At 40.5% G+C, this 16,471-nt stretch overlaps 1 protein-coding gene across 1 annotated transcript in view; it reads left to right on the forward strand.

Moving 5' to 3' along the window:
• LOC107695979 (acyl-CoA:lysophosphatidylglycerol acyltransferase 1-like) overlaps positions 1–16,471 on the forward strand; it is a 51,813-nt gene that overhangs the window by 35,319 nt on the left and 23 nt on the right. Inside the window, exons 8-9 of the mRNA XM_016496104.1 lie at positions 15,805–15,911; positions 16,014–16,471. The exon at positions 16,014–16,471 is cut by the window's right edge and continues 23 nt beyond it. Of these exons, the coding sequence (XP_016351590.1) occupies positions 15,805–15,911; positions 16,014–16,165 (259 nt within the window). The 3' untranslated portion in view covers positions 16,166–16,471. The remainder of the gene's footprint in view (positions 1–15,804; positions 15,912–16,013) is intronic.

Raw genomic sequence — 16,471 nt, forward strand, 5'->3', positions numbered from 1 at the left:
CCGTTTTCCTTAACAAACTTACGAGCCATGGATTTCAATGGGTGATTAAATCGTTCCACCACGCCGTCCGTTTGTGGGTGATAGACACTGGTGCGAATCGATTTAATGCCCAGGAGTTCGTATAGTTCGCGTAACGTACGTGACATAAACGCCGTGCCCTGATCAGTGAGGATCTCTTTGGGGATCCCCACTCGGGAGATGACTCGAAACAGTGCGTCCGCCACACTCTTTGCAGAGATGGTGCGCAGCGGCACTGCCTCCGGGTATCGTGTTGCATAGTCCACCAGAACTAATGCAAAACGATGCCCGCGTGCTGAACGTTCCAATGGCCCGATGAGGTCCATACCAATTCTCTCGAAGGGGACCTCTATCAGTGGTAAGGGGCGCAAGGGCGCTTTAGAACTGGCCGGAGGATTTACCAGCTGACATTCACGACAGCCCGCACACCACTGGCGGATGTTCTCGTGAATGCCCGGCCAAAAGAATCGGGCAATGAGTCGTTCACGTGTCTTTGCCTCCCCCAAGTGGCCTGCCATGGGGCTGCTTTGAGCCGCCTGGAAAAGCATTTCCCGACGGCTTTTTGGGACTAATAACTGGGTTGTATTCTTTTTTGTTTGGGTATCTTGGGTCACCCGATACAACCTATTTTTTATAAGGGAAAAATAGGGATACGAGAGAGGTTGGTCAGGCTGGAGAAGCTGCCCGTCGATGGTGCGGACCCAGTCATATGCATTTCTCAGCGTCTCATCACGAGACTGCTCCAGCGGAAAGTCATCCAGCTCGGGGGAAATAGGCTCCGCCCTCGCTCTCGTTTCCTCGGAGACAGCCTGTGGCGTTCCCGAAACAGCATCTCCCGCCTGAGCCACCGCTTCCCCGTTTCCCCGCCCCATTTCCCAAGAGGCATCCGCACACAAAACCCCCAATAATTGTGTAAAAGCTGGCCAATCTGTCCCCAAAATCAGCGGATGCCTAAGGTGGGAATTAACCGCCACCTTCATTCTATGCGTTTTCCCCCGAAACTGAATACTAACAGCCACTAACGGGTAGTCCACCACATCCCCGTGCACACACCTCACCTTAACCTTGCGGCTCGTATCCAACGCCCTTTGTTGCATCAGGCTTTGATGAATGGAGGTTTGGTTACAGCCTGAATCCACCAAAGCCTGATAGCCTGTTTTGGTACCCCCCTTGATACTCACAGGTATTTGGTACAGACCGGCTTGATCGGGGGCAGCCACTGGGGAGTCGGGAACCCGGATCAACGGTCCCACCTCCATCATTGGACACCGGTCCAGAAAATGACCCGGGTCCCCGCATCTCCAGCAGGCCGGCACAGGCCTTCCCGCCGCCCCAGCGGCAGAAGGATGGCCAAGTGATTGGCGGAGAGAAGAGAAAGGTGGCAATGGAACGGCGGCTCCTGCGCTCTCCGCTACGCCACCTCGTGTCCCCGGTCTGTTCCCCTGGAAGACCCCACCCCGCTGTGGGGTTCGTGGGGGCGCGTTACTACGCGACCTGGGAGTAGGAATGGGGCAAGAGAGAGAGAGGTTACAAAGGGGCTCGCCGACCCCCGGGCACGCCACCAGATGATCTTCAGCCAGCTGGATGGCCTGCGTCAGCGATCGACCACTCCCTCGACGTCGCGTTCTTCCGCCAACAGCCACTTGCGGCAAGCGTCCCGGAGCTGTTGGGCCATCACAAATGGCCGGCCACTGTCCCCCAGCTCCCTTGACCGGAAGCGTTGCCGATGTTGTTCGGGGGTACGGCCGACTCGTTGAAGGATGGCCCGCTTAAGATTAGGGCTGAACGATTAATTGCATTTGGGATAATATCGCGATATGAGAAAACGCGATTTTTCAATCGCAGAGGCTGCGATTCCATTGTAGGTTTTTTTTTAAAGTAAAAAAACATTAATGTTTCATAATGTTTAGTGAAATTATTTGGTAGTCTGAGGTGGAATGGGGATTTGGGAAATAAAAATGTCATTCATATCAATTCATGCATCACCTAATTTCATCGTAACATATAGGCCTGGCCTACAGAAAAGAACATTTATGTTTAATCTATCTAATAGTGTGGTGGTCATACTATACAATGATTTATAGCTTGTCTTTGTTGAATAATACAGAACATAAAGAGCTTTAAAAAATAATTGCATATTAAATCGCAATCGCAATATTGGTCAAAAAAAATTGCAATTAGATTATTTTCCAAAATCGCTCAGCCCTACTTAAGATCATCATAGGCCAGGAGGTTCGCTACAGGCAGCTGTTGGGCTGCCACCTGTGCTTCCCCAGTCAGCAGCGGGATCAGGCGCACCGACCATTGGGTGCTCGCCCAGCCGCACGCCTCCGCTGTCCTCTCGAAGAGGTCCACGAAAGCCTCCGGGTCATCCTGTGGACCCATCTTCATCAGCGGGACGTGCACCGGCCATTGGGTGCGCGCCCAGCCGCACGGCTCCGCTGTTCTCTCAAAGAGATCCACGAATGCCTCTGGATCGTCCTGTGGATCCATCTTCATCAGCGGGACGTGGGCGATGGAGGGGGCCGCTACTGGGTTGACCTCCCGGCCAAGCAAGCTCCGGAGGACCCGCCGGTCTTCATCCTGCACCTGGACCGACAGGCAGAACCGATCCTCCTGCTCCAGCTTGAGGTCCATCAGCGCCTGATGTTGGGTTGAAGCCCGGCGAGCGACTTCACGAGCTCCGCAAGCGGCGTTGGTTGAGCTGGCTGCATGGCGGCATGGCGGCATGCCTGCTTCCTCGTCCCGGGTTTCGGCACCAGTGTAATACAGTTCGTTTAAGATGAAGGACGAGGAAGTCAGGGGTGGCGAGTAAACCTCTTTATTCACTCCAAAATAAAACGGAACAAAAATAAAGTGCTGCTTGGCTCTCTGCCTCCACAGTCTTGTATAAGGACACACACACGCACTCTGCTCCGACTCTCTCTCTAGGAATGCAGCTCCACCTCCTCTCCCCGGTCTGCGGGCCGCTTATCTCTCGTCTCTCCCCAATCACTGGAATTACAGACAGGTGTTAATCATTATTCACTTGACCTCCTTATCACCGCTCGTCTCCAAACCCTTTCTCCCGCTGCAGCCTTTCGCCTTCCCACACCCCCCTCGCCACAATGTAAATTTATGTGCATTGTCAGAAACATTAACATCTGTAAAAATTGTAACAACCTCATTTTTATATTTTATCTTTTGACTGTTTGAGTTTTATTCAAATTAACCATTGGTCTTCCATAGTAGCATACATTTAGATGATGATAACCTCAGTTAAAGCCACATATAGCACCTCCATACCATGGTAAAAATAACTATGGTATAGTATGGTACTAAAAATAACATGGTAATAACTATATGGTTTCTAGGTATTTGTATGAAAAAAACAGTAGTCTAAACACATTAAACATAAATGCACAAATAGCTTAATCATAAAAAAAAATACTGTAACCATTATATCGAACATTTATCGAACTCTTGTTATCGCTTTATCAAGGAAGATTATATTGCGATAATTATAGTTATTGTTTTACTGCCCAGGCCTACTTTAAATATGTTCTGATTGGCTGTAATTGTGTTGGATGTGCAGCACTTTCGCTTTCATTTTGGACAACTAAATTACTTGTACTTGGAAACGTCACGCCTGGTTGGGACAAAGTGCAACATGGTGTTAAATATAATCAATGTCAAATGCATGTAAACACTTTGATTGCTCATTTAAAGAAGTCTAATAAATTAATTAATTGGACACTAATTCAAAGAATAAATTAACCATGACTTATTACATTTCTATAATCGGTATGATTACATGCAGTCGATTTCGTCAGTATGAATGAATCCAATTCACTTTTAGATTCCGTTTACGTTCATATGCGATTTACTTGTGCATTACATTTATTCAGCAAATGTGCAATGCTTGTTCATGCGCTCAGAAACAGAAAAAGCCACTGCAAGAAAGAAAAGCTTTTTACTAGCAAATGTGTAGCAAATATGCAGTGTTCTCTACGGACCATTTTGTAAGATGTAAATAAACATATAGGCTACACGTTCATAAGATGTGTAAAGCATGAGCAGCACGTATTTTTGAATCCTATTGAGAAAGAAGTCAGGTTCAAGCACTGACGTGGCTAAAATTGGGATTATTCATGTAGATTTAAGACAAACTTTAAAAATACTGTACTCAAGCCACTGTTTCAAACTTTAAAAACACTGTAACTGAGACCAGTCACTACTAGGGGTGTAACCGTATACTCGTGTCATGAGTTGCAATGTTGATCTCATGATATGATACATTTACATTTATTCATTTAGCAGACACTTTTATCCAAAGCAACTTACAATTGAGGAAAACAACAAGCGATTCATCATAAAGAGGCAAATAAACAAGAAGTGCTCATAATACAAAGTTTCACATATTGTTCAGGTTAGTACAAGCTAGACAGGGAAGGATTAAGGAAAGAGAAGCAAAGGTATATATATATATATATATATATATAAGTAAAGTGAGTTTGTGCCTCTCTGTGATGGTACCATGAGGTGCTGTTCACTTGTAGATCTCAGGCTTCTGGAGTAGATGTAGACTCATAAGAGTGAGTTGAAGTAGGAGGGTGCTGAGCCCATGGCTGTTCTATACGCAAGCATCAATGTCTTGAACTTGATGCGAGCCTCAACCAGTAGCCAGCACAGTGATATAAAGAGAGGTGTGACATGGACCCTTTTGGGCTCGTTGAAGACCAGTCGTGCTGCTGCATTCGGAATCATTTGTAGAGGTTTGATTGTGCATAATGGAAGTCCAGCTAGAAGAGCATTAGAAATGACCAGCCAGTAGTCCAGCCTAGAAATGACAAGGGCCTGATCTTTCTGATGTTATGCAGTGCAAACCTGCATGATCGAGCGGTTTTTGCAATATGGTCTTTGAAAGTCAGCTGGTCGTCAAAGATTACACCAAGATTTCTGACCGAACTTGATGGGGTAATTGTTGATTAACCTAGCTGGATGGTGAAATCATGCTGTAGAGTCAGAGTGGCTGGGAAGACAAGAAGCACAGTCTTTGCCAGGTTGAGCTGTAGGTGATTTTCTTTCATCCAAGCCGAGATTTTCGACAGGCAGCCTGAGATCTGTGTAGCTACCGTTGGATCATCTGGTTGAAATGAAAAGAGAGCGCTATGTGTCATCAGCATAGCAATGGTAGGAGAAACCATGTGCCTGTATGATGGGTCCCAGTGATCTAGTGTATATGGAGTACAGAAGGGGTCCAAGAACTGATCCCTGAGGAACCCCAGTGACCAGTTGATGTGCTTTGGATACCTCCCCTCCCCAGGCAACCCTGAAAGATCTACCTGTGATAAAGACCTCGGCATCCTGGCCAAATTTGCCCATTGGCCTCGGATCATCATGGCCTCCTAACAATCCTCATATCTACTGATTGGCTTCATCACTCTGTCTCCTCTCCACCAATAAGCTGGTGTGTGGTGGGCGTTCTGGTGCACTATGGCTGCCGTCGCATCATCCAGGTGGATTTATTATTAGAATTCAAACCAGCGAAGTGGAATCCCTGTGATGCCCAGTGATGAGAGCGTGGACAGAAGAATCTGATGATTCACAGTATCAAAGGCAGCAGATAGATCCAGTAGAATGAGAACTGATGATTTGGAATCAGCTTTTGCAATCCGCAAGGTTTCAGTGACTGACAGTAATGCAGTCTCAGTTGAAAGGCCACTGCTGAAACCTGATTGGTTAACGTCCATTTGGTTATTCTGTTAAATAAGTAATGATATAATTTAAGGAAGAATTTTTTGGGGGGTTTTCCCCCCAGATTTTTCAGCCTAAAAGGGCTGAATTTGCTGTCTTTTCTCAAATTGTGATAATATTTGCCAGCATTTTTTTCACAGCCAGCATGTTACAGTGAAACACTTGAACGTATATTAATTTATGGATTTTTATTAGCTAGTATTACTTTCCCTCCTCTCAGGTTAACATTCTTTTGAGAAAAAATTGTGGAAATGCAAAAAAACAAACAAACAAACAAAAAAAACAAGAATGCAAATAATGTGAAGATTAATTGATTCTGTAAATTCCTGTAGGGATTGGTTCAAATTTAATTTGAATTAAAGATTTTTTTTTTTTCATTTATTAAACCCAAAAATGAAAATTAGCCCATGATTTACTCACCCTCCGGCCATCCTAGGTGTATATGACTTTCTTTTTTCTGACGAATCCAATCGGAGTTATATAAAAAATTGTCCTGGCTCTTCCAAGCTTTATAATGGCAGTGGGTGGGTGTTTCTGTTAAACAGTCCAAAAGAAGTCCAATAAAGCGCATCCATCCATAATAAAAAAAGTGTCCCACACGGCCTCGGGGGGTGAATAAAGGCCTCCTGTAGTGATTCGATACATTTTTTTGTAAGAAAAATATCCATATTTAAAATGTTATAAACCGTAATCTCTAGCTTCTGCTAACTGTCGTATGCGCGTTCATTCTGGGCGGATGATGTAGGACGTATGGGTAGCGCATGCACCAGTAAGAAGTGACGAACGCGGAAGTAGAGAGAAGAGAACAAAACAAAACACTGGTCACGAATTAGAAGTACAAAATGAGGATTTGTAAAGAAAAATGTCGGAGGATTTCGATATAAGCCAAGAGGAGACTGGTTTTCCTTTGTTAAAGTAAGGAAATTTTGCTTCCTTTGCTCCTGTAAACAAACTTTGGTTTTCGCGAGACTAGCATATTCTCACCGGCGCATGCCCTATGCCTGTGTTCTACGTCATCCGCCCGGAATGGCTTCCGCATATGACAGTTAGCGCAAGCTGCAGAAAAGTGGTTATAACGTTTTAAATATGGATATGTTTCTTACAAGACTGCATCGATTCACTACAGGAGGCCTTTATTCATCCCCCAGAGCCGTGCGAGGCACTTTTTTTATTATGGATGGATACACTTTATTGGACTTCTTTTGAACTGTTGAACAGAAACACCCGCCCACTGACATTATAAAGCTTGGAAGAGCCAGGATAATTTTTAATATAACTCCGATTGGATTCGTCTGAAAGAAGAAAGTCATATACACCTAGGATGCCTTGAGGGTGAGTATATCATAGGCTAATTTTCATTTTTGGCTGAACTGTCCCTTTAATAATAATTAATAAACATGAAAGCTCAAATCTGTGACCTTCTGGCTTTACCATATATGATGCTAAATTATATCTCTGTAAACTTTCATTTTGGTGAACTACAATAATTATTGTCGCTATTCAAAATACATGTTGTTGCTTTTTTCTATTGTTCTAAATTTTGACACCCTTAGGCACTGCACTTTCATGATCTAACTAAGAAAGGTTAAACTAGTACAAGAGATGATGAAAATGACGGGGAATGGTTCGTAATCTCCTTCCATGTGTTACTCCCTATTTCTGAACCCTCGCTGTGAAACTGACTTTAAGCCCTTTGTGAATGTAGTGCCAGGTTGGATAGTCACACAGGGTCAGCAAACTGTCTGTGATTTTTTTTTTCTTTTTTCTTTAAATGCTTCCCTGCAAACTGTCTTTTATTCTGCTTTGCAGTGTTTGCTGATTCAGTCAGGGCCCAGACAGTACTGCTGTGATTTATGAGCACCTCACCGTTCACATGCTCATCAGTTTTATCTCCACACCTGCCCTAAAATGGCCTCAGTGGCAAACAAGAAACAAAAGTGTTGAGTTAATGAAGTTTTACAGGGGAAGTAAAAAATACAGTTATTGTGGTTTGATATATATTTATATATAGGATGCCACACGATAATGGCTGACCAGCATGCTTTGTTGTTCACTTGCATTCTGGTTTTATTTGTTAAGCCTGTAATGCCTGACATGTAAAATGAGGAGCAATAAAAAGTTTACATATGTGTTTTTATTGAGTATCATATTTGATACATTTCATGGCTCATATAGGAGAATATGGAGCTCATAATTGAAGAAAAAAAAAACCTCAGTTTTATTGAGATCTGTCAAGTCACCTTTATTTATATAGCGCTTTATACAATACTGATTGTGTCAAAGCAGCTTTACAGTGTCAAACAGGAAAGTAGATTGTCAATAATGCAAGAAGACAATAACAGAGTCGTTTTTTCAGCTAAAGTCAGTTCATTGATGATTCAGTGATGTCATCATCCAGTTCAGTTATCTTCCAATAGTGTCTGTGCAATCAGTCAAGTGTCCCCAACTAAGCAAGCCAAAGGCGACAGTGGAAAAGAACCAAAACTCCATCGGTGACAGAAATGGAGAAAAAACCTTAGGATAAACCAGGCTCAGTCAGGGGCCAGTTCTCCCCTGGCCTGATGAAACCAGCATGGTGTGGTTTAATTCCAGGCTGCAACACAGGTCAGATTGTGCAGAGGACTTGTCTGGTTCCCGTGGTCTTGTGCCAATGATCGTCGAGGTGCAATGTCCTGCAATTTGGTCGTTCATGATATTTATATGGCCAAAAAGTCAGATGACATTCTGATAGTTTGTAATGTACCAACAAAATTTTATAACAGTATAACAGACCATGTACTTAAAATGCATATAATTATGAATATAAATATGAGTTAATTGTTGACAGAAAAAAATTTATACATAAACATGAATAGTTTGTTGATTTTGTTAGGATAGGTAGGTTATATCATACATACAGACAAGGCATCCATCAAATGACAACACTGAATCGGGGCTGAACTCAAACAGTGACTTACCAATAACTCAACGTTTCCTGTTAAACGGGCACTGATGCTCTTTTCACACTTTTTTGACATTGGCTGGCTAGAGGAGGGCCGAGAGCGACAGTGAATTGAGGAGAAGCTGTATCCTTCATCACAAACTCAAGTCTGATTTTAATTCTGACTGACTTTGAAATGGCCTAAAACAAAACGAACTCTCTGTGGGCACTTGTTTTTTTCTTGTCACACTTAGTTTAGTTTGACACAAGGTGGTTATGGGCACTTTCTGTTCACAGCCGTGTGGGCGATATAGTGAATGGAATGATGAACTGGTAAAAATGTTTCCGTGCTCTCTTAAAAGTAAAGGTTTCAATAGAGACTTTTCACAGTTACGCTATTAGAACAATCATTTTGGGTGAACAGTTCTTAAAAGAAGGAAACACAGCACAATATAGAGTTTTGCTTTGTGGATTCTAAATCTACCAGGTCACCGAAATTCCCCTGAAACAAATCTCTGAGAGACAGAGAGGTTTAATCGGTTTGGTGGAGATGCTCCATTTCAAGCAAGACTTGCGGGGTCTCTAGGGAACATATCGCGGTACGCAGCAAATTAACGTCACAGTTTACGATTACAATAACTTTCTTGGAAATATCAGTCAAGTCCTTGTTTTATTGGTGTCTGAAGTACTAGGTACCTTAGTATACTGAATATTAGGGATCCTCCGATCCGCCTTTTTCGCCTCCGATACCGATTCCGATACCTAGGGTTCGGTATTGGCCGATACCGATACCGATCCGATACCAGTGAAGTTTTTTTCCCCCATTTAAATAAATGTAGAATTTATATATCTCTGTGTGTGGAACTGATAATCATTCTTTCACAATCTACTAGATACAGACTACTTCATTATAAAGAAAAATAAACAATCGGTGTGCAGAATGATGCGCTTGAAGCAACATGGCGTCACAGCCATTCTGCACACCGGATGCGGACATTGTAAGCGCGTCGTGTTAAAAACTGCAAAGCACAAGGGAAGAGAAATTGATGCGTAGTGTATTATATCTGTGCAACAGTTATTGAGCCTTTCTTTTAACCGTTTAAAATTTCAGTTACTGTGCACGTTAAAAACAATTTATAGTCTTTTCTACGCCCGTGTTTTGTTCTCACAGACACCCGGTAGCAAGTAACAAAACAACATTAAATTCCGGCAAGAAGATAAAGTCCTTTTTGCAAAATCATAGACATGTATTTACAAATCAAGTATAATGGGAAAACAGAATGATCTTGGAGAGAGCTTTACCGAGCTGACTGCTGTAACCGAACGCGACCAGGGTTTAAAGGCTGAACGAATGACTGACAGCCACAGCGGAGAAAAGAATTTGTGTGAACTTTAATGTAAGGACTTAAATATTCATATGTAGCTCACATTAAGCTATAGTATGTCTTCAGAAGTAACATAGAATAATTCGCACAATCAACAAAAAAAAAAAAAAATCTCGGATTTGGATCGGCCCTCTCTGACCGATACCCGATCCGAGAAAAATGCCACTATCGGAGCCGATACCCGATATGAATATCGGATCGGCGCATCCCTACTGAATAACTTGTCTATGTTTGTGTTCAATTACAATCATTTCAATAATTTTCACCTGCTTTGTCCACATTCACTGGCTTCGCCACAATAAAGGCTTTATTTTATTGTAAAGAAAACATTACCCTCAAAAATACAAATGTATAAATAATTAAGTGTTCCTTTGCAATAATAACTGAACATTTCACAAAAACTTGTGATCTGATGCACAGATCTGTCCTATAGATGGTTCTGAGCGTCTCTGGTGACTTCTGTTCCCAGGGCTCTTATCTCACGTTATTGCCAAGCATTTTCTGGAATTTGTCCCCGAGGGCCTTATTACTCCACACCTATTGATTTGTGTGTAGTAGATGGAAAGAGAGCAAAGATAAACAAGTCAAAAGAAAGTAAACTATAGATGTACAGTATGGATGGATGTACAGTATATGTTTCTACATTAATATTGGTGGTACCAGAGATTGAGAAAGTTGGCATCAGGACATATACCATAAATAGTGTATATAATAATACATAGAGTTCTGTTTAAGTAATATATGGGGAAACTGGGAAAGATTGTATACTAAATATCCATACATGGTTAGGAGTTAGATTTGCATTAATGTTTTTATTAATTTATTTTTTCCTGTTTTTAAAGTAATTTTTAAAAGATATCTATTTCAAATAAATGCTGTTCTTTTGAACTTTCTATTCATAAAATAACCCTAAAAAGGTTTCCACAATAATATTAAGGAGCAATATTAATAATAACAAGAATATTCAGTATAAATTATAATGTGTTGAACATCAAATCAGCATATTAAAAGGATTTCTGAAGGATCATGTGACACTGAAGACTGGAGTTATGATGCTGAAAATTCAGCTTTGCATCACAGGGATAAATTACATTTTAAAATATATTCAAATATAAACTTTTTTTTAATTGTAATAATATTTGACAATATTGCTGTTTTTACTTTATCTTTGACTGTTTATATATTCACTTTCGATTTCCAACATATTTGTACTAGTTTTTTCATATCAGTCTTTATTCTCACATAAACTAATTTCAACTTGATTTAACAACCTTTTGATATGCAGGATTCTGCTCATGCAAATTTGTTCATGTAAGTTTTTTTAAACATTTCTTCGTACCCAAAGAAGGTTGTTAGTTGTTAAGGAAACAGTAAAAAAAATTTTTTTTAAATGCAGTTACAATTAACAGTCTCTCAGTCGTGGTATGTTATCATAGCCTAATGCGAGTCTGCTCTTTAATGAATTTGGTTAATTATTTACTAGTACAGTAATTAAGTTAAGTTAGGGTGACCAGATTTCTCATGGTGGAATATGGGACGGGTGGTCAAGGGGTATGGGCAATATGACCACGATATGAGATTTTATTTCATGCTGCTGTCCCTTTAAGACCGAACGCATGGATGTAATATACCGACACACATCTGGTTTCACCCACCTGTTTAAGTTCACTTAAGCCATAACCGACTGTATTTATGTGAGATACTCATAAAAGGGGGAAGTCGTGGCCTAATGGTTAGAGAGTCGGACTCGTAACCCAAAGGTTGCGGGTTCGAGTCTCGTACCGGCAGGGATTGTAGGTGGGGGAAGTGAATGTACAGCGCTCTCTCCCACCTTCAATACCACGACTGAGGTGCCCTTGAGCAAGGCACCGAATCCCCAACTGCTCCCCGGGCGCTGCAGCAAAAAATGGCTGCCCACTGCTCCGGGTGTGTGTTCACTGTGTGTGTGTGTTCACTGCTGTGTGTGTGCACTTTAAATGCAGAGCACTAATGCAGAGCACTAATTCCAAAACAGCCACATGTCACATCACTGTCATCACACTACTCTACACAATGATTTTGACAACTGTGTGTCTGTTTGAGGATTCTTGTGCAATAGAACTGATCGCACATGCGTGCGAGAGAGAACGCTTCTGCTGTGTCATTCAGCGTGATTCCACCTATCCCGCCTTCACTAACTGCAAGTCAGTCGATAACGAATTGTGATTGGATGGTCATTTTGTTCTACGACGAGCTTGGCTTCCTTTGATTAGGCTGTTGTAGCATGACAGAACACTACTACTACTAGCCTGCTCGCTCTGATCTCCTAGACGTAACGAAATTTTGAAATACAGGACAAAACATGATTTTTTTTCTTAAGTCAGGACACTAAAAATAGAGCTGAAATACGTGACTGTCCCGGGAAAAACAGGACGTCTGGTCACCCTAAGTTATGTTGACTATTTCTTAAACTAAGGGAAAAGCAGAAGCTGGATCATTCAGGAAACCGTAATTGCATGATGTTGTAATATTGCGCCAGTCACATCTTCTCTGTACTCTTTGTTTTTATAAGAGACGTCTGCAGTCAGTCTTGTGTTTTTATGCCACTGCTGTCTGTGCAGAGCTCGGCCAGTGTTTCAGCAGAAAACTGCTGTCATCAGTCGAAGCGTCTCATCAGCACAAACGCTGAACCTGTCACACTGCTCGCGGCTCAAAGCCTAAAGAGCTGAGCTCTTCACTTCACCATGCTAACTGATGAAGACTGAGGATTGGGATCGTTTGTGCTCCATGCTCATCTGTTTTTTTTTTTTTTTTCAGTGCCTGTTAGATTTTTTTCCCTCAAGCTGTCTTCATTGCCTGCGCAAATTACCTTCATTATTGTAAATTTCCTTTGGTAAATTTGTTTTATGCTTCTGATACTGTTCTCATTTAATCAGCCTCTCTCTCTTAGTGTGTCCAATATGCTAACTTTACTATCAACTTGGCTTTTTTTTTTTTCCTTTTATGAAAGAACATGAAAATATTGGGTCAGGAGGGCAACAAACGCTCAACGTGTCAGAACTTGTTATAATAATAATAATAATAATTATTATTATTATTATTATTATTATTATTCACAAAGTGTGCATCCAAATGTACAAAATTAACAGAAATGTAATGGTTAAAATACATTCAGTACTGTGTATAAAGCAAAGTACAATCCATGTTGTGAATTATTATTATTATCATTATTAGTGCTGGTCGGTATGCAGTGGTGGAGGTAACGAATTACAACTACTCACGTTACTGTAATTAAGTAGTTTTTTCGTGTACTTGTACTTTTTTGAGTATATTTTTAAAGATGTACTTTTACTTGTACTTAAGTACAAATGAAGCAAAATAATCTACTTCGTTACTTTTAAATCATAGTTCGTTACTGAGTACGCCCACAATTTGAATTGATATTCAAACTTTTGACGGCACTTCAGTAGCCAATAAAGATATCCGATCGTAAAGAGACCAATAACAGCCCTGATATCTGAAGCGGGAAAAGCCGCCGCTGCAGCAGCTGAAGAGCTGAGTGAGGGAGCTCAGTGTAATTTATGGACTCAAAGTTTGGAGAAACAAACTACATGTTAGTGTTATCATAAATATCTATATTTTGATACCGATACTGAAATATCAGTAAGTGAAATGCATCAGAAAGTCTTTAAATTTTGTCAAAAGTTATCAATCTTCAGAATAGATCCACGCCTGACCGATGAAAATCCTCCTGGAAATTTTATTGGCTGTAAGTGAAATGCACCAGAAAGTCTTTCAACAATCAAAGATGGAACTTTAATTTCTTTACAATGTAAGTTTATGCTAGAAATGTTTTGGAATGGGATATTTGTCTGATTTGTACATATAAATATCCTAATCTGCCTAACTGCATCACTACATTGTACAGTCATTACAGGTCAAATTACATCTGATGTTCCATTTATCTAAATAAACAACATACATGGCTCTTAAATCACTGCCTATAAAAATTCAGTATTGTCATATTTTCGAATACAACTGAATTGAGGTCATTTGTTTGATAATTTTATTACTGACTTTGTACTTGTCATTTTTTGTAAATTATATTCAGTTTGAAATCAAATTTGAAATCAAGCTTCCTGCTATAAGCTTTTGCAACAAAGTTACCTTATTTTAAAGACACAAATACACAGACTGAGCACATTTTTAGGATTGATATTTTTGTAATGGTAATTGATCAATATTTTTATATATGTAAATAAAAGCCTATATTAAAATCTGTTCATCATATAAAGCCAATGTGTCTTTTTAGAAGACTTGGATTAAACCAATTTCAAAGCTTGAAATAATAAAAAAAAAATATATATTAAAATATCTATATGGCAGTATACATTATGTGGTAGTTTTGCCAGTGGTATTGAAAATGATTCGTCAATCGTCATGAAATCAAAAATGACCCGACTTACTTTTTTAGTGCACATTACTAGTCTTGTTGTGAACAATTGAACCATGCAAGTCAATACACTGGGGAAAAAAATGGTCTGCCGTCGTAATCTTTAATCAAAAACTATAAATTGGCTTCCGCTCTGGAATGGCGTTCTGGCTCTGATGGTGTCAGTTTGACAGCCTGGGGAGAATCCTCTTGTTAAGTCATGACGTAAGGACTGCTGTTACCGCGTCCACGCCTCTACTCATTTCACTTGAGAATACTACAGTATCTCAACAGCCATTTAAATAGCTGTTGAGATAGCAGTATTCAAGCACTATTTAATTAATATTACGTATTTAAGCTGAGCATTTAAAAATTTGCTGTGCTCACAGTGTCTCAGACACTAATATTTTAGCTGAATCACTGTCAGGCCACCTGGGATTTCAGTATGGAGATAAAGGTTAGGTTTATAATTTTTCAGTATTACATGACATTGTGTATATTAGCACAGTTTGTTGTTTTCTTGGGGCGTCTGGCAGAGCATTAGGACCCAGAAGCGGTGAAGCGTGATGTCAGACGTAACAAGCAGATATTCTTAACCACTATCCAACCGTGAATCTGCTATGAGCAAGAGTAGGAGAGGAGGTGCACCACAATTAAACCCGCCCTTTATTCAATATTCCGTTTCACTTGGAAATACATCACAACACTGAAGTCAGTTGCAGAATGTTGTTTAAGCGGCATACACCGGTATTGCGGTATTTTAAAAATTCATATCGTAACAAAAATAAACAACGGTATTCGGTATGAACCGGTATACCGCCCAGCACTAATTATTATTACTACTACTACATTTTACAATATTTAATTAACATTTCATATTTGTTTACTATTTATATTTATGTAAAAATATATTTCATTTATATTATATAGTTTTACTATTTATATTTATGTAAAACAAATATATATAATATTATGACATTTAATTTTGTAAATATTAATGCAGCCTAAAGTGTATTATCATACATTAATTTGCATTTATTATTAATAATAATTGTCAATTAATGTAGTATTACAATCTAAAACAACAATATTTGATGAAGATGATGATGATGATGATTACGTTTAATATAAAATTAGCATTTCAGTTTTGTAAATGTGATAATGCAGTCTAAATTATTATGATTATTATTAATCATGGAAACTAATGTATTGCTTAAGTTTATAGAATACTTTTTGACCAATGGTCTGTATAGACCTACATGGTCAGTTTTATCATCTTGCTTTTGAATTTTTCTCAGTTGTGTATGTTGAATTGTTATTTGTTGTATTTTTAGGACATACCCTATAAAGGACGTCCCAGTAGAATCCGAAGCGCTGACAGATTGGCTGTATCAGCGATTTGTGGAAAAGGAGAAACTTCTGGCTCACTTCTACAAGACAGGTAGCTTGATAACAATCGAATTTTGTTTCCCCAGCTCTGTAAATATTCATCCTCCAACTAAAACCAAACCAAAATTCTCTCCATGTTTCTTTCGTCTCGCAGGAGCATTCCCTCCACTAGACGGCCAAAAAGAGGTGGTCTCCCGAAATATGACCCTTGACAATGTTTGGCTGCTTTTCGTCCAAACGTTCGCCTTCGCCTCAGGCTACATGTGGTACAGCATTCTAAATCACATCTACTGCTGGTTCTTCTGACCGCTCTGAGGAGAACGTAATGCGCAGGATGGAGGAGACCAAGAGCCCCGATTGCCATTCTCCTCTGCCGGATGGTCGAATGTGTCCCCGCAGGAAGACTCGAGTTGCTGTATCCGATCGCGGTCCCCATCCTTACTTCGGACAGACACATCCACCCAATCCCAGCTGCCCGTGCAGACATGCGTTTATCCCTTAGATTTGTGTAGAACCAGTTCAACACGTTTACACCTGCGCGCTCACATGCAGAGAGAAAATGATGCACATCTAAATGTTTACTCATGCACATGTGGACACCCCCCCCCCCCC

This window comes from Sinocyclocheilus anshuiensis, unplaced genomic scaffold, assembly GCF_001515605.1.
Source record: "Sinocyclocheilus anshuiensis isolate Anshui unplaced genomic scaffold, SAMN03320099.WGS_v1.1 scaffold742, whole genome shotgun sequence".
Lineage (NCBI taxonomy): Eukaryota > Metazoa > Chordata > Actinopteri > Cypriniformes > Cyprinidae > Sinocyclocheilus > Sinocyclocheilus anshuiensis.